Source organism: Bacidia gigantensis (genome assembly GCF_019456465.1).
Source record: "Bacidia gigantensis strain McMullin 20006 chromosome Unknown contig_233, whole genome shotgun sequence".
NCBI lineage: Eukaryota > Fungi > Ascomycota > Lecanoromycetes > Lecanorales > Ramalinaceae > Bacidia > Bacidia gigantensis.
In genome coordinates, this window is record NW_025408599.1 from 59,364 (window position 1) to 75,080 (window position 15,717).

The 15,717-nt window shown below is 47.5% G+C and overlaps 5 protein-coding genes across 5 annotated transcripts; 2 read left to right on the top strand and 3 right to left on the bottom strand.

Moving 5' to 3' along the window:
- Nucleotides 1–3,161: 3,161 nt before the first annotated feature.
- KY384_004649 (uncharacterized protein) lies at nucleotides 3,162–4,449 on the top strand (the record flags this gene model as incomplete). The annotated part of the gene is made up of 2 exons (XM_044813154.1): nucleotides 3,162–3,521; nucleotides 3,580–4,449. 2 exons carry the CDS (start codon nucleotides 3,162–3,164, stop codon nucleotides 4,447–4,449), a joined length of 1,230 nt encoding a protein of 409 aa, XP_044669894.1.
- Nucleotides 4,450–6,239: 1,790 nt separating this feature from the next.
- Nucleotides 6,240–8,033, bottom strand: KY384_004650 (uncharacterized protein; the record flags this gene model as incomplete). The annotated part of the gene is made up of 1 exon (XM_044813155.1): nucleotides 6,240–8,033. One exon carries the CDS (start codon nucleotides 8,031–8,033, stop codon nucleotides 6,240–6,242), a length of 1,794 nt encoding a protein of 597 aa, XP_044669895.1.
- Nucleotides 8,034–9,142: 1,109 nt separating this feature from the next.
- On the top strand, nucleotides 9,143–10,758 carry KY384_004651 (uncharacterized protein; the record flags this gene model as incomplete). Its single annotated transcript, XM_044813156.1, has 2 exons — nucleotides 9,143–9,415; nucleotides 9,475–10,758. The coding sequence occupies 2 exons, from the start codon at nucleotides 9,143–9,145 to the stop codon at nucleotides 10,756–10,758; spliced, it is 1,557 nt and encodes a 518-aa protein (XP_044669896.1).
- Nucleotides 10,759–13,013: 2,255 nt separating this feature from the next.
- On the bottom strand, nucleotides 13,014–13,893 carry KY384_004652 (uncharacterized protein; the record flags this gene model as incomplete). The annotated part of the gene is made up of 2 exons (XM_044813157.1): nucleotides 13,014–13,489; nucleotides 13,863–13,893. 2 exons carry the CDS (start codon nucleotides 13,891–13,893, stop codon nucleotides 13,014–13,016), a joined length of 507 nt encoding a protein of 168 aa, XP_044669897.1.
- Nucleotides 13,894–14,752: 859 nt separating this feature from the next.
- Nucleotides 14,753–15,064, bottom strand: KY384_004653 (uncharacterized protein; the record flags this gene model as incomplete). The annotated part of the gene is made up of 2 exons (XM_044813158.1): nucleotides 14,753–14,872; nucleotides 14,933–15,064. 2 exons carry the CDS (start codon nucleotides 15,062–15,064, stop codon nucleotides 14,753–14,755), a joined length of 252 nt encoding a protein of 83 aa, XP_044669898.1.
- Between the last annotated feature and the right edge of the window lie 653 nt (nucleotides 15,065–15,717).

The following is a 15,717-nucleotide window of genomic DNA, read 5'->3' on the forward strand; positions in this document are numbered from 1 at the left end:
AGTATTTAGCTTTTAAACCGCTAGAAATTAGAAATTTATATTTATTATATTAATTCTTTATTAAATAACTTACTAGCTATATTTAGATACTTTTTATTACTTTATATAGCTAATATTAAAGAGTTATACCTTTTAGCTTTATTTCTTTAAAATAGTTATTTAATTACTAGGTTTAAGTATAGGTTTAGTTAGCTTAGGGGCAGCTATATAGTTTTACTAGCAAGAGAATTAATTTTTAGCTAATATAAATATTTAATAATAAAGTTTTAAGACTTTTAAGCCCTAGGCTAATATAATTAATATTAGATTTATAACTTATTATATTATTATATTTAAGCTTATAAAACTATTAAAGGATTTAGCTAAACTAAGGGTTAATAAATTAAAAACTTATTTTGCCTAATTTTTTAAGCTTTTATATAATATTTTAATAGCTTTTATTTTAGTATTTTTATAATTATTTCTATTAATTAAAAAGTTTTTAAAATATTTACTTACTGTCTTTATATATAAATCTATAGATATAAATTCTAAAGCTATATTAATAAGGGGGTTTAACTAGTTTAAAAGCAGCTACATAGCTTTACTAGCGAGAAAGTTAGTCTTTAGCTAGTATAAACACTTAGTAGCGAGGTTTTAAAACCTTTAAGCCCTAGGCCAGCACAGCTAATATTAGATTTATAACTTATTATATTATTATGTCCAAGCTCGTGAGACCACTAACTCAGCAAAGTATTTATACGTCTCAGCACTCTCATACGTCGACGCGTTGCAGCACACTTATTTAGCAAAAAAGTTTGCAGTGATAGCACTCTGAAGCGACAGAGCATCACCGACACTGGTATAACCGCATTTTTTATTCGAGCAGTCCGATTGTTGGTCTTTGTAGGACCATTTGACGCCCCAGTCTTTATCTTCAGGAGCTATCCAACTATGCACCAGATGATCGTGTCAGTTGACAACGCCGAAAATGGGACTGTAGAAGGAAGCACTCACTCAGCCGTCATGTTTATCTCCGCAGGATCGATAATTTGGTTGTCGTCCAGCATGATGGAGGCGGAAAACCCAGGGCTGTGTGTTGTAAGCGTGACGTAATTGCCAACCGTGATCCCATAAGTATTGATCACTCCTGCCACGGGATCGCCCACGGAAGAGGGTGCAATTCCAATGCCCGAGTCGGTGGTGACTGGTGGTTCGCCCCCGATGCCTACAATGGCTCCGGACATGACAACAAGAGCACACTGGCCAGCTGGCGGGAATGGGATATTATCTCGAGGCACTAGCGGAATTTTGTTGTTGCTATGGGTCACGGGCAAGGCAACAGAGAGTGCTGCGAGTCGCAGCTGCGAGGAGGTTGGTAAGCATACTGATGGTGATGATGTGAATGCGGAACGCTGAACGATTATACTCTTGGCCTTGTGATATCGTGTACGAGATCTATTTCTTGTGGAGCACTCGTGTCTTCGAGCTGGTTCTTAGAGGTGTTTGGATGCGATGAAGTCTTTCAAGATCAATAAGGGCGCCTTCGACACGATATTTATACACAAAAAGCTGCCTGATAATAGTCGTAGGACGGATTCCTTCGTGACCTGAATCTGCACACAGTCGGTGATGAGATGTTGCTATGCAAGGCAGGGCCGTGGCGCACCTCAGTCCCTAGAACTCTTAGCGAGAAGGACGAAACAAATTTGGTAAATTCTGCATAGATTAAATTTTCTCCGGCCCTATATCCACTCATAAGTAAGGCTAAAGGGTTGCGGCGTCAATTGAAATATCTTACAACATCTTGGCAGGAGAAGCCGACTCGGCAATTGAACCATCCTGTTTGCCCAATCATGCTACGTGGAATTGTAGATCCACTCCTATTTCCGCAAAGGGCGTAGAGTCTGGGTGGGTGGTGATGGATGTGGGGAAAGATTTTGAGCCATGTTTGTCGACTATAGCCCAATGGTTGCAAAGCGAAATTCGAATCAGCGTGCTAAACCTCAATAAAGCACATCGAGCAGGACAACCTGATCCTCCTGGTCCGGATCTCTCGGACGCAGAGATTCATCCTGGAGCCTCTATCTTGATTATCGAAAGATCTCGTCTGACTACTCCAGATTACCAGGGAACATCCGGACGTCATACGGCAACGCAATGCAGACATTACCTTGCAATGATGTAATCAAAGAGATCCCACGCGTTGAACAGTGGCGCAGATCTTTCTATAGCGACCTGTCTCAATGAGTCCTCAATGAATCTGGACTCGAAAAGCTCTTGAGATCTATTGATGAAGCAATGCTGACTTCGAACTTCGCTTCACCAAAACGCACAGGTGCATGACTGACTGTTTCAGCATTTCTGGCGACAGTCGTGAAAGAAGGCTACGGTAATGCCCACAAGAGTCACAACAAGCCTGTCTCGTATCTTTGGCTTCACAAATGCACAAGCATCTTCATCACTTGAATATGCAACGAAATCACACCTCTCAATAGAGACGAACCGTGAGATATTGAAGGATTCCAAGTCCGTGTGGCTCACCAGAGTATTTCCTGAAATCTTGTCTTTTCAAGTCGAGAAGTCCCCTGAAGGCTGGGCTTTGGGCCTTTCTGAAAGTTCACAATATTTGTCTTTCCCTCCGAGCGAGGTGAAAGACTCCCCTCATTCGCACCCCATTCTCACGTATCGAGGAAGTAGCTCACTGCTTTTATCCACAATTCAGCCTTCATCTCAAGCCTAAGGCATCGTATCGCCCAAAAACCACGGTGATGCGGATCATACCAGTCAAGCATCCGAGAGGCCCAACGCAGAAGAGGAAAAGACGACAGGAAAGTAGATTGAGGTGGTGAAAACCACCAAAGTAAACTTCATTGGGCGTTAGGCTGACTCGATGCAACTAATGCAAGTGACAGAGCAGCCGTATCTTCGCGCCACCATTGTGCATGCAAACCTTGCCTAACAGGGCTAGGAGAATTAGCTGCATGCCCTTTGGGGGCTGGAGATTTAACGGACAAGGCTATGACCCCTCCACAAGAATGTAGAGAGCAAGCCGTCACTAAGGGCTGTGTCTTTCCTCTCTTTCCTTATCACATCGTCTCTCACGTAAATGTAGCCTCTTGTGACATACATTGTCGAACTGAGCTCGAGACTTAGCTGATGATCTTGTTATTGCACACAAAATGCGAAGGACGTCAGCCGGAAGTCGACATAGATCCCCTCAGCCAGAGAGTCCTTCCCCAAGATCGAGAAGAAAGCCGATCAGGGAGAAATATGCGGAACATATCGTCGACGATGCAGCATCTGCCTTGATGCAAGACAGCCAAAGAGTCATTAAATTGTCACCGCCCGTCGGTCAATTTATCATCAGCGCAATTCTCCAACTCGCTGCTTTCGCAGTCGCCATTTCGTTCGGAATTTTCGCAGTCAAGAGCGTCAGAATTGCCAATGCAGCCAACCAATATGCGTCACAAGCCCTTCGTGAGACGCAATTATCTAATCGAATTGCATTGTTGGCAATATGCGCCTCAGCTACCGATCACGTGAGTATTGTTTGCTATGAGATGCTATGACTACCTACACTGACTTGTGCTGAGCTAGGACAGCAATCTCTCCGACTTCTGTGAAAAAGCGTTAGGCACCGACTACGTTGTCTTCAACGGGAAAGACTACCAGGCGAAAGACTCCCAGGGAGACATGCCGATGAAGCAAATGTACACTCCCAACCTCACGTATTACATGCCGCCTCAGCAGACGACAATTGCACCATCTACCCTACCACAAGAGCCGGTTTCAACCACGCCATCAAGTACCTTTACAAAGTCGCCTGCAAGTTCAACTGCTTCATCAAGATCGCCCTCGATCACGGCCTCAGATTCAACGTCTTTGCACAACAATACCACTACCAGCACGCCTTTGACCAGTGGCAGCGGTGCTAGCCCGACTGCCCCCGGTGGCAGCCAGAATTCACCCGAGCACACTCCGAAAGCGAAGAACCGCGGAGGAGTTTTGGCTGGCATCATTCTTGGCGTATTGGGTGGAGTACTCGTTGGAGGAATTTTGATTGCATTGCTCTGGGTAATGCTACGGCGCAGACCCCGCTCTGAAGTCGTTACAGTCATAGACGAGACTGGAAATGAGCCTCCTCATTCAACTGCGCGAAGGAGTCATGAAGACCGGCCTGATCATTCGCGCCCGGCAGCTGGCTTGGCAGATGATGCCCTGCGACCACTTCCGGGAGGGAAGGCTCAGACCCTTTCCCATCCTCCTCATCCCACAAACAGTCAGGAAGATGAGGTTCAGGAAATAGCCGAATTGGACGATTACTGTCTCGCCATGGAAGATCGCTCAAGTGTCGGGAGCGAAGGAAGGACCGATCATGCCAGCATTCACAGAGAGGAGAAAGGATCACGCCGTTTCTGGAGGGTTTGTAAAGCCTTGTTCGTCGACTCGACTATCTCGACACGCTAATATGACGATTCGCCAAATGCATCGATGCAATGGTCAATGGCTGTCAGGAGCTTAGACAGCACTTCGAAATTTCTCAGGGGAGATAAGCTTTCATCTGATCCGACCCTCAGGTGCCCTAGCTGCCTTCAGGGACCCGTTGTCTCTGCGCCCTACTTACCTAACCAAGTCTCGTGACTATCCATTCCCGCTCCAAGTCACCTACTCGCTGGTCGGAAACCCTCCAGCATCAGGCGGATTCGCAACACTATGTGCTGGATCCGGACACCCTGGCCCAGGCGGCTGTCCAGGAAGTACACTCCTGCCTTCGCAAACGCTATTGTCGCGCGCGATGGGCGCGGTGCCGATGTAGCAGACGCAGCGTGGTGGCTCGTCGATGTATCTTTTTCTGTGGGGAATCGTGAGCTTGTGATTGACTCAGAGGGCCTCGAAGAACGAAATTCTCGGGAAAGAAGCAAGGGAAGCGGAGTAAAGGGAGAGGAGAGGTAAGGAGGACTGAAGGCGGGCGGGGAGGGGAAAAGGGGGGCAAGAATGAGGGAGTAAAGGGGTAATTACCCCCAAACGTAAGTCGAGTCTGGTGTGGGTTCCGATATGCTGGGTGCAACTTGGCCGCTTGGATTGACGACGTTGGAATTCTGCGGGCCCGCGACGGGGATAGCCAAGGAGAGAGCGAGGAGGAGCGTTGATATGAGGATTTGGAGAAGTTGTGTTTTGGTTCTCATATTGTGTGAGTAGTGCTAGCTGCTAGCGGAAGAATGAGACGTCCAAGGGAGGTCCTCTTTTGGGCTTCTCTATCCAATGGTGTGGTGTTACGGAAGCTGCGAAAATGCAGAGAAGATAGTTGGCTTTATATGTGAGGGCGTAGAAGTTCCCCGCACCGTTGACAAGGCTGTGATTCCTAAGATAGGAGGCTTGGAGACTTGTGTATGTCAAGTGGCGGCACGGTGGAACGCGGCCTGCTACTGATCGTGATTCAAGGCTACAAGCCCATAGTCTATCCCGTACCTCACGGCTTCATGGTAGGAATAAAGAGGCGCGATCTTTGAGGGATCAGCACCGCGTTGTGAGCTTAGAAATGGTCAGTGGTTAGCTTTCAAGCTTGTTGAGCGTATACTCGCTGACGGCTCCTTCAATGAGTCAGCTGCTAGCCTGCCTACAGATGACAAAGTGCAATGGACGTCATGGTGTAATTGCAAGTACGACGATGACACTGCACGGGAAGCAATAAGTTCCCGTTGAGCTAGAGGTTGATGTCGGAGACAAAAGATAGCCAATAGGGCCGACCAGTCCGCGAGACACAAGAGCGTAGGAGACCCGGCGCTTAGACTAATCAATTCTACGAATCTTATCTAGGACAAGTCTTAATTACCTCTTAACCATTTTAAGTCGAAGTTAGGAGGTTTAAAGAGCCTTTGATTACTCATCTTACTCGTGAGACGTTTTGTCCAAGCGGTTTAGATGTATCAAGCTACTCGTGTAACGTCTTACGGGTTTTTGGAATGGGGTTTGAGGATATAGAATCATATAGCCTATTTGATCGTAAGTGGGACTTTGGTTGAGATGTCAATTGGAGGCAGGAATACGTCACTTATTGTCCTTACATGTCGCTTCAAAGTATCATGTAGCGCTTTTCATGAAGGGGGTTGCAGTCCCGCATTCTAATAGGCGAATACATTATCTTCAATCCTTAAGGGCTGATATCGGCCAAGTCCGTACCCTTTCGGACTCAAGACATTTGGGTGCGGGAGGAGGGTTGCCTTGTTACTAATCTTCCTCTTATGATTTGTAGACATCTATACCAATTGCAGGAAGCCTAGTTGGTCATCTTGACCTGGTTCCTTGAGAGCCTCACCATCCATGATGCCGTGGATGTAGCTTCCGCCTATGACTTGATACCTGTTGTCTTCTTGATGGCGAAGCACAATAGCGGCCTGTGATCCAGACAGCACACTGATCGCATCACCCTCTTCGCTGGTCAGAGGCACCCATCCAAGTCGTCCTGACTTGGTTAAGCAAAGCCTGCGACCATCTGCGGCATGCATCAATTGGTAGGCCACTTCATTGAAATCGTTCCAGGCACGATCGTTTACCGAGTAGTCACCGAAACTGGCGCCTCCGCCGTTACTTTCAGAGACGCGACGATGGTTTCGTACTTTGATGGCAGCATCGGCATCAGCTCTACTTACATCTCGGTTTCTTCCACCCATAAGCGTTTGCGCTCGTGCGAGCTCCCTCATTTCTGGCGATCCGTAGGCAGTCGCCAGATCTCTGAGCTCTTTTGATTCTCGGTCGAGGAGTAGTTCGATGACATTTTCATGATCTGCGAAAGAGGTGGTATTACTCTCAAAATCTGAAAGTTCCATCTTGCAGCCTAGTTTCCGGATGGCATCTACTACAGCGCCATAAACTTTGAGAATATCACCATCAACTCGTGGCGTTCGAGTAGGGTCTACCGCGGGTCCTGGACAGAATGGTTCGTGTTCGTGATGAAACGCTGTCACGAGGGTATCTGTCGGTGCCCATGAGGGAGCCCAAGAAGGCAGACCTGCAGCAACTGTATCTTCGAAGATGCAGGATTCAAGTAGTCGAAGGTTTCCGGCTCTTTTGATCATATGGACTGCTTGATCGCGGAAAAGAGTATGATCATCAATCTCGTAAGATGGAGGGTATGGAAGCTCTTTCGGATCCACAAGAGAGGCCAATCCATATATCTTATCTCGAGCATCTGTTGCGCGCCTTGCATGGGTGATCTTAAGAAGCCCAAGAAGCGTATTCTCGCTATTGGCATATTGCTTGATCTTCACGACATGATTGACGCCCATTCGCGCCCGGTGGGTTTGGAGACTTCCTTGGATTGCCAGGCTGCACATGTAGACAGCGAAGACTGAGAGCTCTTCATACTCAATATCATAATCCCCATAAAGCACTAGCGCTGCACGTGGCCGAGCGCTGAAAGCCTCTTGAAATGTCCAAGTTCGGTGGAACCAGTCATGTTGAAAGAGATTGGCAATCGAGCGGCCGTTCGAGCCTTGAACGAAAGCATGGAGGTCCTCAGCTGATTGCAGACGTTCATGATTGTTGTCTCTGAAAGCTCCCTTCGGAGCTTTGTCGCAAAGGACGTTGAAGTCAGAGATAATCTGAAAAGCCGGGGCGGCAGGCCCAGGATCAATTCCTAGCCAGATAAGTATTTGTCCAGCATCAGAGAAGATCTTTCGCATGAGCAAAACTTGCGTTGAGCGCTCCGTCAGATCTTTCTGATTGATGCAAATTGCATCGATCCAAATATATACATCCCTGGAAGAATTGCATACTCGTCGAAGCAGAGCATGAATGTGTTCAGTCACTCCAATGTACGCATTCCCACAGTAGATCTTTCTTGTCAAGTTCGGAACACCCCACACATAAGACACAGCACCATACCCCCTTTTATCGGCAATGTTCACCTCTTTCAAGGAACACTTGATATCAGCGCTTGGAGTTTGAGGGTAAAGTCTCAGAAGTCTGAAGCTGTCCCGGCTTTGGAGCGTGGAGGACTGGTATTCCTTGGTAGTTGTATTCGACAACTTCCCAGACTGCGTCTCTGGCATGGTCTTCTTTTTCATTAGTGTTCGTTTCATTTTAATCGATGTTTTGATCAATTATTTTTGTAAGTGAGAACGGTTGGCAAGCACAAATACGGGAGCCTAGTGGAAAGAGAAGACGATGTTGCAATGCATAAACAAGCTCGCTCCACACTACGAACATCTATTTTGTCGTTTACTCGATCACGGACATCGCCACCCGCATACGCAATCGAAGCATCATGCTGCAGCAAACTTTCATATTATCTAGTAAGCACTAACAGTGAAAGAAGGAACGAAGGATTCAAGGAGCAGTGTTCGACACGACTTTGTGTCTGACTAAGCCATCTTGACCAATGAGATAGTATCTCTCCAGAAAATACCTAAGTATTTTCTATAATCCCCTAATCGCAGGCCACACAGCTCGTTAAAGGGAAGAAGATTAATAATATAGTAGTAGTGCTAGCAGACAAAGTAGTATAAAGTATACGAAAAGAACTAAAAATAATTATAATACTAAGGGGAAAGTATTATTTAATTTATTTAAAACTAACTTATAATCTAAGCTATATATATTAAATAATAAGTTAAGTATCTTAAAACTTAAATATAATATTACTTAAATTAAATAAAAAGAATTAAATTAGAAATATAAAAAAATATTAAATATTAATAATATAATAAACTATATATAATATATAATTATATTTATAATATAAATAATATAATAATAATTTTAAATTATAAAAAACTTAATTAAGTTAATAACATTTACTATACTTAATAAATAGATAATATTTTACTTTTTTATATAGTTTATAAACTTATATAAAGTATATATTTTATATATTTATTTTAATAATAATAATAATTATTACTTATAATAAATTAAATATTTATAAATATATATTTCTTATTATTATATATGTTTCCTATATTTTATAATATATAATTAAAATTCATAAGGTATGCCTTTAAAGAATTAATGGAGGAAAAGCGGGCTTGGCAATATCTTATCTTATCGGAAGGCTTGGCGCGCGCCTTCACTTTTCGATTCCTATAAACAACAACAACACTTTGCCATTATTCACAACTCTCACTTCACTCTCGCGGCGCATTGAGCTACCTTCACCGACATGAATGATTTGTCAGACTACTCTCGCCCTCTCGGTCTTCCCACGCCTCCGCTTTCGGCCCCGCTTTCCCAGTCGTGCAACGCTTCAACACATATTGAATCTTGGCTGGACAACATTCTCTCAACGCATCAGCACCGGAAGCTGAAACGATCGTATCAGCAAACCTGTCAGCCAGAATCAGAAAATCTTCCAAAGCTGGTTCGCCGGAGTGCTCGCCTTGCGCAAACTGGTCTAAAAAGCGGAGCAATGCCTCCAAGAGTCGACCAAATCAAGGTGCGCTCTACTACCATCGACTCCTTCGAGATTGGCAAAACTGACAATTGGCTGCATAGAATAGCGTCAATGCGCCAGCTACCCCGCCTCAATCCAGCCTATCCTCGGGCGTCCTTCATACTCGTGCCCCTACTTCCGGCACTGCCTCCACCACGAAGGATCCTAATGAAGTGCGCCTCCGCCTCGAAAAGCATCACATGTACCAGGAAAAGGGTCACTTTCAAGAGCATTACAAGGACTTCTCAAATACGATAGACGAAAAGATTGGGCGTGTGTTGCCCATCGAAATGGGACAAGAATCAGTTGAACGGTTCGAGAGAGCCTACAAAGAGACCCAGGGAGACAATGAGGATTCATATCTCAACGCGATCATCCCTCTGCTCGCTCCTCGGTACAGAAAGGTACCAGACGCCCCAGAGCAAGAGGTATGGGAAGAATTGCCAGCGGGACCGGTCCTTCCCCATCGGAGATACAAGCTACGGGGATGGGACGAGGAAGGTGTCAAGATGCTGCTCAATCCTCTGTTCAAAGACGGATTCGTTCCTTTTTGTGGCGAAGATGACATTCTGGCGAAGGAGCTAAAGAAGGAGGACAGTATAACCAATCCCAAGCCGGACCGGGTGTTTGGCTTGAAGCAGGAGATTTTTCGATTGCCTGCCGGCTGTCGCGCGTATGAAAATATGGAGAGATTGCTAGCACTGATCGCTGGCATGTGCCACGCCTTCTTTTTGATTGAGGGTAAAAGCAACAAAGGTCTACTGGCTGCAGCAAACAACCAAGCTTGCCGAGCGGGCGCAACGCTGGTGTCGGTCTTGCGGATCTTCCTTGATGCCATTGGTGTTGAGGACATCGCCGAGGGTCTAGACGAGCGGACTTTTGTCTATTCAATGACCATTGATTCAAATGTTGCTAGCATCTGGGTACACTTCGCTGAAAAGCAAAGTGATGGCACTGTTCACTTTCACATGGAGTATGTTACTGGCGCGCTTCTCCGGTCTCGAAACGATATTCCAAGGATGCAACGCTGTATTGACAATATCCAGAGCTGGGGCTGCACGGAGCGCAAGAACGAACTCCTCAAATACCACAAAGAATACCTCATCCCCCATCTTAGAGATGTTGAAACCGGACGACTTGCGGAAAGGGAACTGAAATTTGAAAGGATGGTACTTGAGAAAGCGACTGCCGCGGAGAAAGAAGCCATGAATAAACAAACCAAAGCCGCAGAGAGAAAGGCCGCTGTAGAAGGCAACAAAGCCGCTGCAGAGAAGAAGAAGAAGCCACAAGCAGCCGCGCCATCGACAAGGATGGGACTGCGTTCACAGGACAAGGAGAAGAAGTAGCCGCCAGTCGCAACGACGATACGACACGACACGCAACGATTTGAAGGGGAGCAAAAGTACTTTCAATGGCTGCTGCTGTCCACATAGAGGGATTACGATCCACATCTCTTGCTATCATGACGAAATGTTTGCCAGCTTGCTTACGATAGATAGACGAAGGAAGCCACACGGCATTAAGGATTTGCAGGGCAGATGTAGCAGTCGAAGTTGCATAAATACTCACTACAAACACAGCTGCTCCATTCTCTGACTCGCTCGCCTGAGCACCCCTTTTACCCCAAGCAATCATGCCTCCACTAACGGACTCTCGATCTGCGAAGTGCCCATCTGCTAGATGCCCGCCTACATAAAAAGCGCCGAAGTCACAAGTGAAAGGCGCAATCGCCTGCCTGCCTGCCTGCCTCTCCTTCGGCTCTCTATTGCATCTCATTTGTTACACACCTTTTCCCCCTCTGTTTTTCGTATCGACCGTCCCACCCGCCACAGGATTCTACCCTTCCGATCAAACGTAGCCTGTTCTCTATTCGGCAGCTTACTAATACCACCCTCTCCCAACCCCATGTCTTCCTGCAACCCCTCCCCTTTTTCTCCCCTCTTTCTCCGCTCCGTCTCTTCCCTTGCTTTCCCTCTGTCGCTTTCCTAAAATTCCTATAGCAATACAAGCCAGCGAGCACGCGCTACATCTTCCCCTCACTACGTCTTCCCTGCCTTCTCTCTCCCCGCCTATCCTGTCGTGCGCTCCTGCCGAAACCTCACGTCTATTGTCATCGCCTCTCCACCCCTTTCCTCTCATTCTCCCTCCTCTCCTCAATGCACGATAGTCAGTCAACTAGCTGACTAGCCACCTCTCCTGCCATACCGTCCTCATCCGTCGCGCTTTCTTGGTCCCGGGGCCCGGATTGTACAATTCGTCGTTACTTGGTGAGAAAGCTATGATTAAGGTGGGATTAGTGGGGTGTAGATTGCTTCATCTGTTCTAGGGGTGGGAAATCTTGCGGGTAAGTAGGTAGATAGCGGTCTTAGGGAGTTCAAAGCAAAATGTGGCGCTGTATCGAGGGAAGGGATGTGCGCGAGCACTAGGTCGCAGGGGTGAAAAGGGCTCGTTTTAGGAGTCAAGGGAGTGGAAGAGGAGGAGAGATCCTGGCGGTTGGGGCCGGGGGATCGGTGATGGGGGTTGGAGGATATTAGGGCTCGTTGGAGGGGAGGAGGGGAGGACGGTTATAGATACTCGGGCTTGCGCGTTTCAGAAGGAGGCGGCTGGATTTGCAGTGTGGTGCTATACAGTGGTGTAGGAAGGGGAAAGGAACGGTTGCTGGGTCGTGAGTTATGGGTGGGAAGGATGAAGAATCGACTGTACGGTACATGTAAATGGGGGGAAAAGGCAGGGAAGAAGGAATTGAGTATAAGCAAGGAGGGGAGAAAGGGGGTGGGATGAGATATGAATTAGACGCGGAAGATAACGTGGTGTCCGTTTTCAGGCATGCGAGATATTTCTCTAGATCTTCGCGTCTTGTACTCAAAGTTTATTCGCATTTACTCTAGATCATTTGGTTCCTTGGCTGTCGGCTAGAAAATATTAATTACGTGGAAGAAGGTTACTGTCATAATACTGTTGAGGATTGAATTCATCGAAATTCAATTGTATCGGTTGATTAGCATCAAATCAGCCTACTAACCTCAATTATGAAGCAAGTGATCCAATACCGCCGTACCGTCTGCTGCGCCCTCCGTTTCTGCGGGCATCTGGACCCCCCTTGTGAGAGGGAGGGGGAGAGATCGTTGTACTCTGCCGCCGCGATTGCTTGCTTGCTGTGCTTCCTGTGTGGAGTTCTTTGGATCGAAGGAGGTAGGGTTCATGAGGGATGCACTGCTAGCTGTCTGTCTGCGATCAGCACATGTTCGGTAGGGAGCAGTGTGGAGGCCAAATACCCACCTCTCTATTCCTCATTACGACGGCAGATGTGGAACGTCGCATTGGTTCATTGCCCAAGTCTTTACGTATGTTTGAAATAGCATCAGTGTTTTGCCGCCAATCCCTATCCCATCTGCGCTCTCAGACCAAAAACAATTCTTAGTCGCGCCGCCACAGCTTCCTCGTCAAAGAGTCTCTCCTCTGTGCTCTTCTATCAGTCGCCTGGACCCCTTGATTCCCTCTTTTTCTTGCTCTCCGCCGGGCATGCCACACCACTGCTTTTCGGCCTCCCAAGCCATCATGACCTTCGACTCCGCGCTTGCCCGTGTAGTTTATGCGCTGCCTACTCATCGGTGGGGCACAGTTCATGATTCATCTCGCCCCAAGGACCTATTGACGTAGGCTTCCGCTGTTCAGCTTGGGATATCTGGTGTGTGAGCCATAGATTCTTGGGGATAGCACTTTGGGCTTGGCGAGCGGTGGGGAAGCCGTCGATGGAGGAGACAGTAGAAGGCGCGGCGTCTTCTTCAAGGGTCGACTTGAAAGCGATCAAGGGCACCGCTGTGGGGATGTGCAACGTGAAGAAGATCCATTTCTTGTCTACCAGACCCTCTGGTAGGGATCCTTGGAGTTGGTGTTGGTCGGATCCTCCAGGGCTAAAGGTACCATAAAAGCAATGAAGCGAACTAAGCTTTTTATAGTTTAGTCCCGCGCTTGCCCATCCTGGAACTAGCACGGCTTGGCTCCTTAGTAAGCATCTCGAAGCCTGGAAGTCAGGCTCGTCCCTTATGTCTTTGAAACTCTTCACCCAAACAAACGCTTAGCTGAATTTTGAATCATACCCCCAATGCCGCCGGATCCCACTATAGCCCTCAACCGCCCTGTACAGGCCGTAGTCTTTCTAATGACCAACTCGTCCCACGCTGCCTTGTTCGGTCCTCATCTACATTCACCTTCATGATTTGCTCCATTCAGAGCCCCTCGCCCGAACGTGCGATCAACGATTGTGGCATGCCTAACCCATACCGACCTAACTCGGTGAAGCGCAGCTCTAGGAGCGTTGCGCGATGTACGCAAGGATGACGTTGCCATGAGAAGAGGAGCCCAATAATACACTGCAAAAGTCGCGCTTGATAGCCGGCAACTATACACACGAATTTGTGGGATCAAAGGAAACCCGGCTTGCAGAAACCAGGCGTCTCCTTCACAGTGACGACGGGCATATGAAGGGCAAGCAGGCGTGAAACGCTTTCATGTCGCATCGATGGAATGGAAGGCAGAACGAGACAAAGATCTCCAAAACATCGCAGCGGCAAGAGGCTGATCCGCGGTGGTTGAGCCGCTTGCCCTTGGATTCTTACGGCCGTATGGGCAAACAGATGCTATAAGGTGCTGCGCAGGGTCTCTTGCACCCTGCAAAAACCTCAAGCACGATATTGAGAATGGGGACCGCAGGTATTTGAAGGGTAGATCGTTCAGGGAACACGAGATTCAGAGGGACGAGCAGGACAACTCCAGGCAAGCAGCAAGCTTAAAAAAACTCCGCACCTATAAGATCACTTATGATACGACGCCGAATAGACAGCATTTGAATCTACTAAGTTCCCGTCGCAACAGTACTGCCACCCCAAATCGTATCATCGTGTCAGGGTCAATGCTTTAACGCAAGGTGCTATTCCACGCCCATGAGATCGTCTCCTGAGCGGACAGCTGGTCTATGCGCTAGCTTTGGAAGAACGATTCGGAGAGCCCGACATATTGTCAAATGAAAACGACATTTTGCTCAGAAGCCAGATCGTGGGAATATTAACGCCTTATTCTCTCACCTTCGCGACGTGCAACATTTTGACCTCCGGTTCCCGTTACACGCGTCTTCTACCTCGCATGCACCTCTGCCTGTGGCAAGGAGATCGTTTTTTTACACTTGAAACGAAGAAGAGATTTATTCTCGTCTAAAGCTACACAAGGCGGTAGCGATCTTGCCTATCGAAACAAGAGCCCTTTGCCTCACCACATCCACTTCACTTCACACAGCTTGCAACCCCTCCCAAAGGCAGCCATCATCCATCTACCACATCCCAATCAACCCTTCTTCCCCTCCCCCAAGATCCGCTTCCTCTCAAATCTCAAAATCTCAACCTCCTCCCTCAAATTCTCTTTCTCCTTCCCCGCCGCATCCAATGCCGCGTCCTTCGCAGCCACCTGCGCTCTCAGCGCTTGAGCGTTCTGCTCCACAAGTTCTGTTTCCCATCTTCCTCTTACTAGATCCCCTTCCATATCATCAATCAGGATGAGACATTCGGCCAGTTCCGTGTCGGGGATGGCGCTGGGAACGTTGAAGGCTTGGGAGGTCTGGATGTTGACGAGGACTGTGCGGAGACGGTCGAGGTTCATTGTTTGTTATGTGAATAGTCGTGGTTAGGGGGGACGGGAGGGGAGGATTGGTGGGGTTGGGCTGAGTTGGTGCTGGGAGGATGTCGGAGATCTGGCGGTGGTGATGACGAATGACTGGAAGTGTGAGTTTGCGGAAGGAGGACTCAATGCGCTGAACAAAGATCAATGTACAACTTCTGTCTGTTAGCGTGCGAGGAACAAAGAATGTAGCGGGTCGTGTTGGGAGAAGACGCAAACGGGGCTGCCGCAACGTGTGATTGAGCCTTTCAGGGCTTCCTTTGTGCCGTTCGTCTAATGCATGTTTCAAGGACCTCTCTTGTGAGAAGGGATTGGAAGATTTCACGGAGGATGTAAGGGATAAGCGGTACCAAGAATGTACAACAGCCGCGTTGAGAGAATTGGGACAGGGGATAAGACTCTGTTGTTCTACGAGTCAAGTTAGGCCGCCCCAACATCCGTGTGAACGCAAAGCTTAGTGGTTTCAATCTCGTTGCAAACAAGACATTATTTTGTTCCTACTTGAAATATAGCCCCGAGAAGCATACACGATTGCTCTCCGGCTTACTGACGCTCGCTATATAAGAGGATCTGAAGAAGGATTCGGAGTGGAAGCTTTTACTCCAAATATTCTTTCCAGGGCATATATCCCTTTA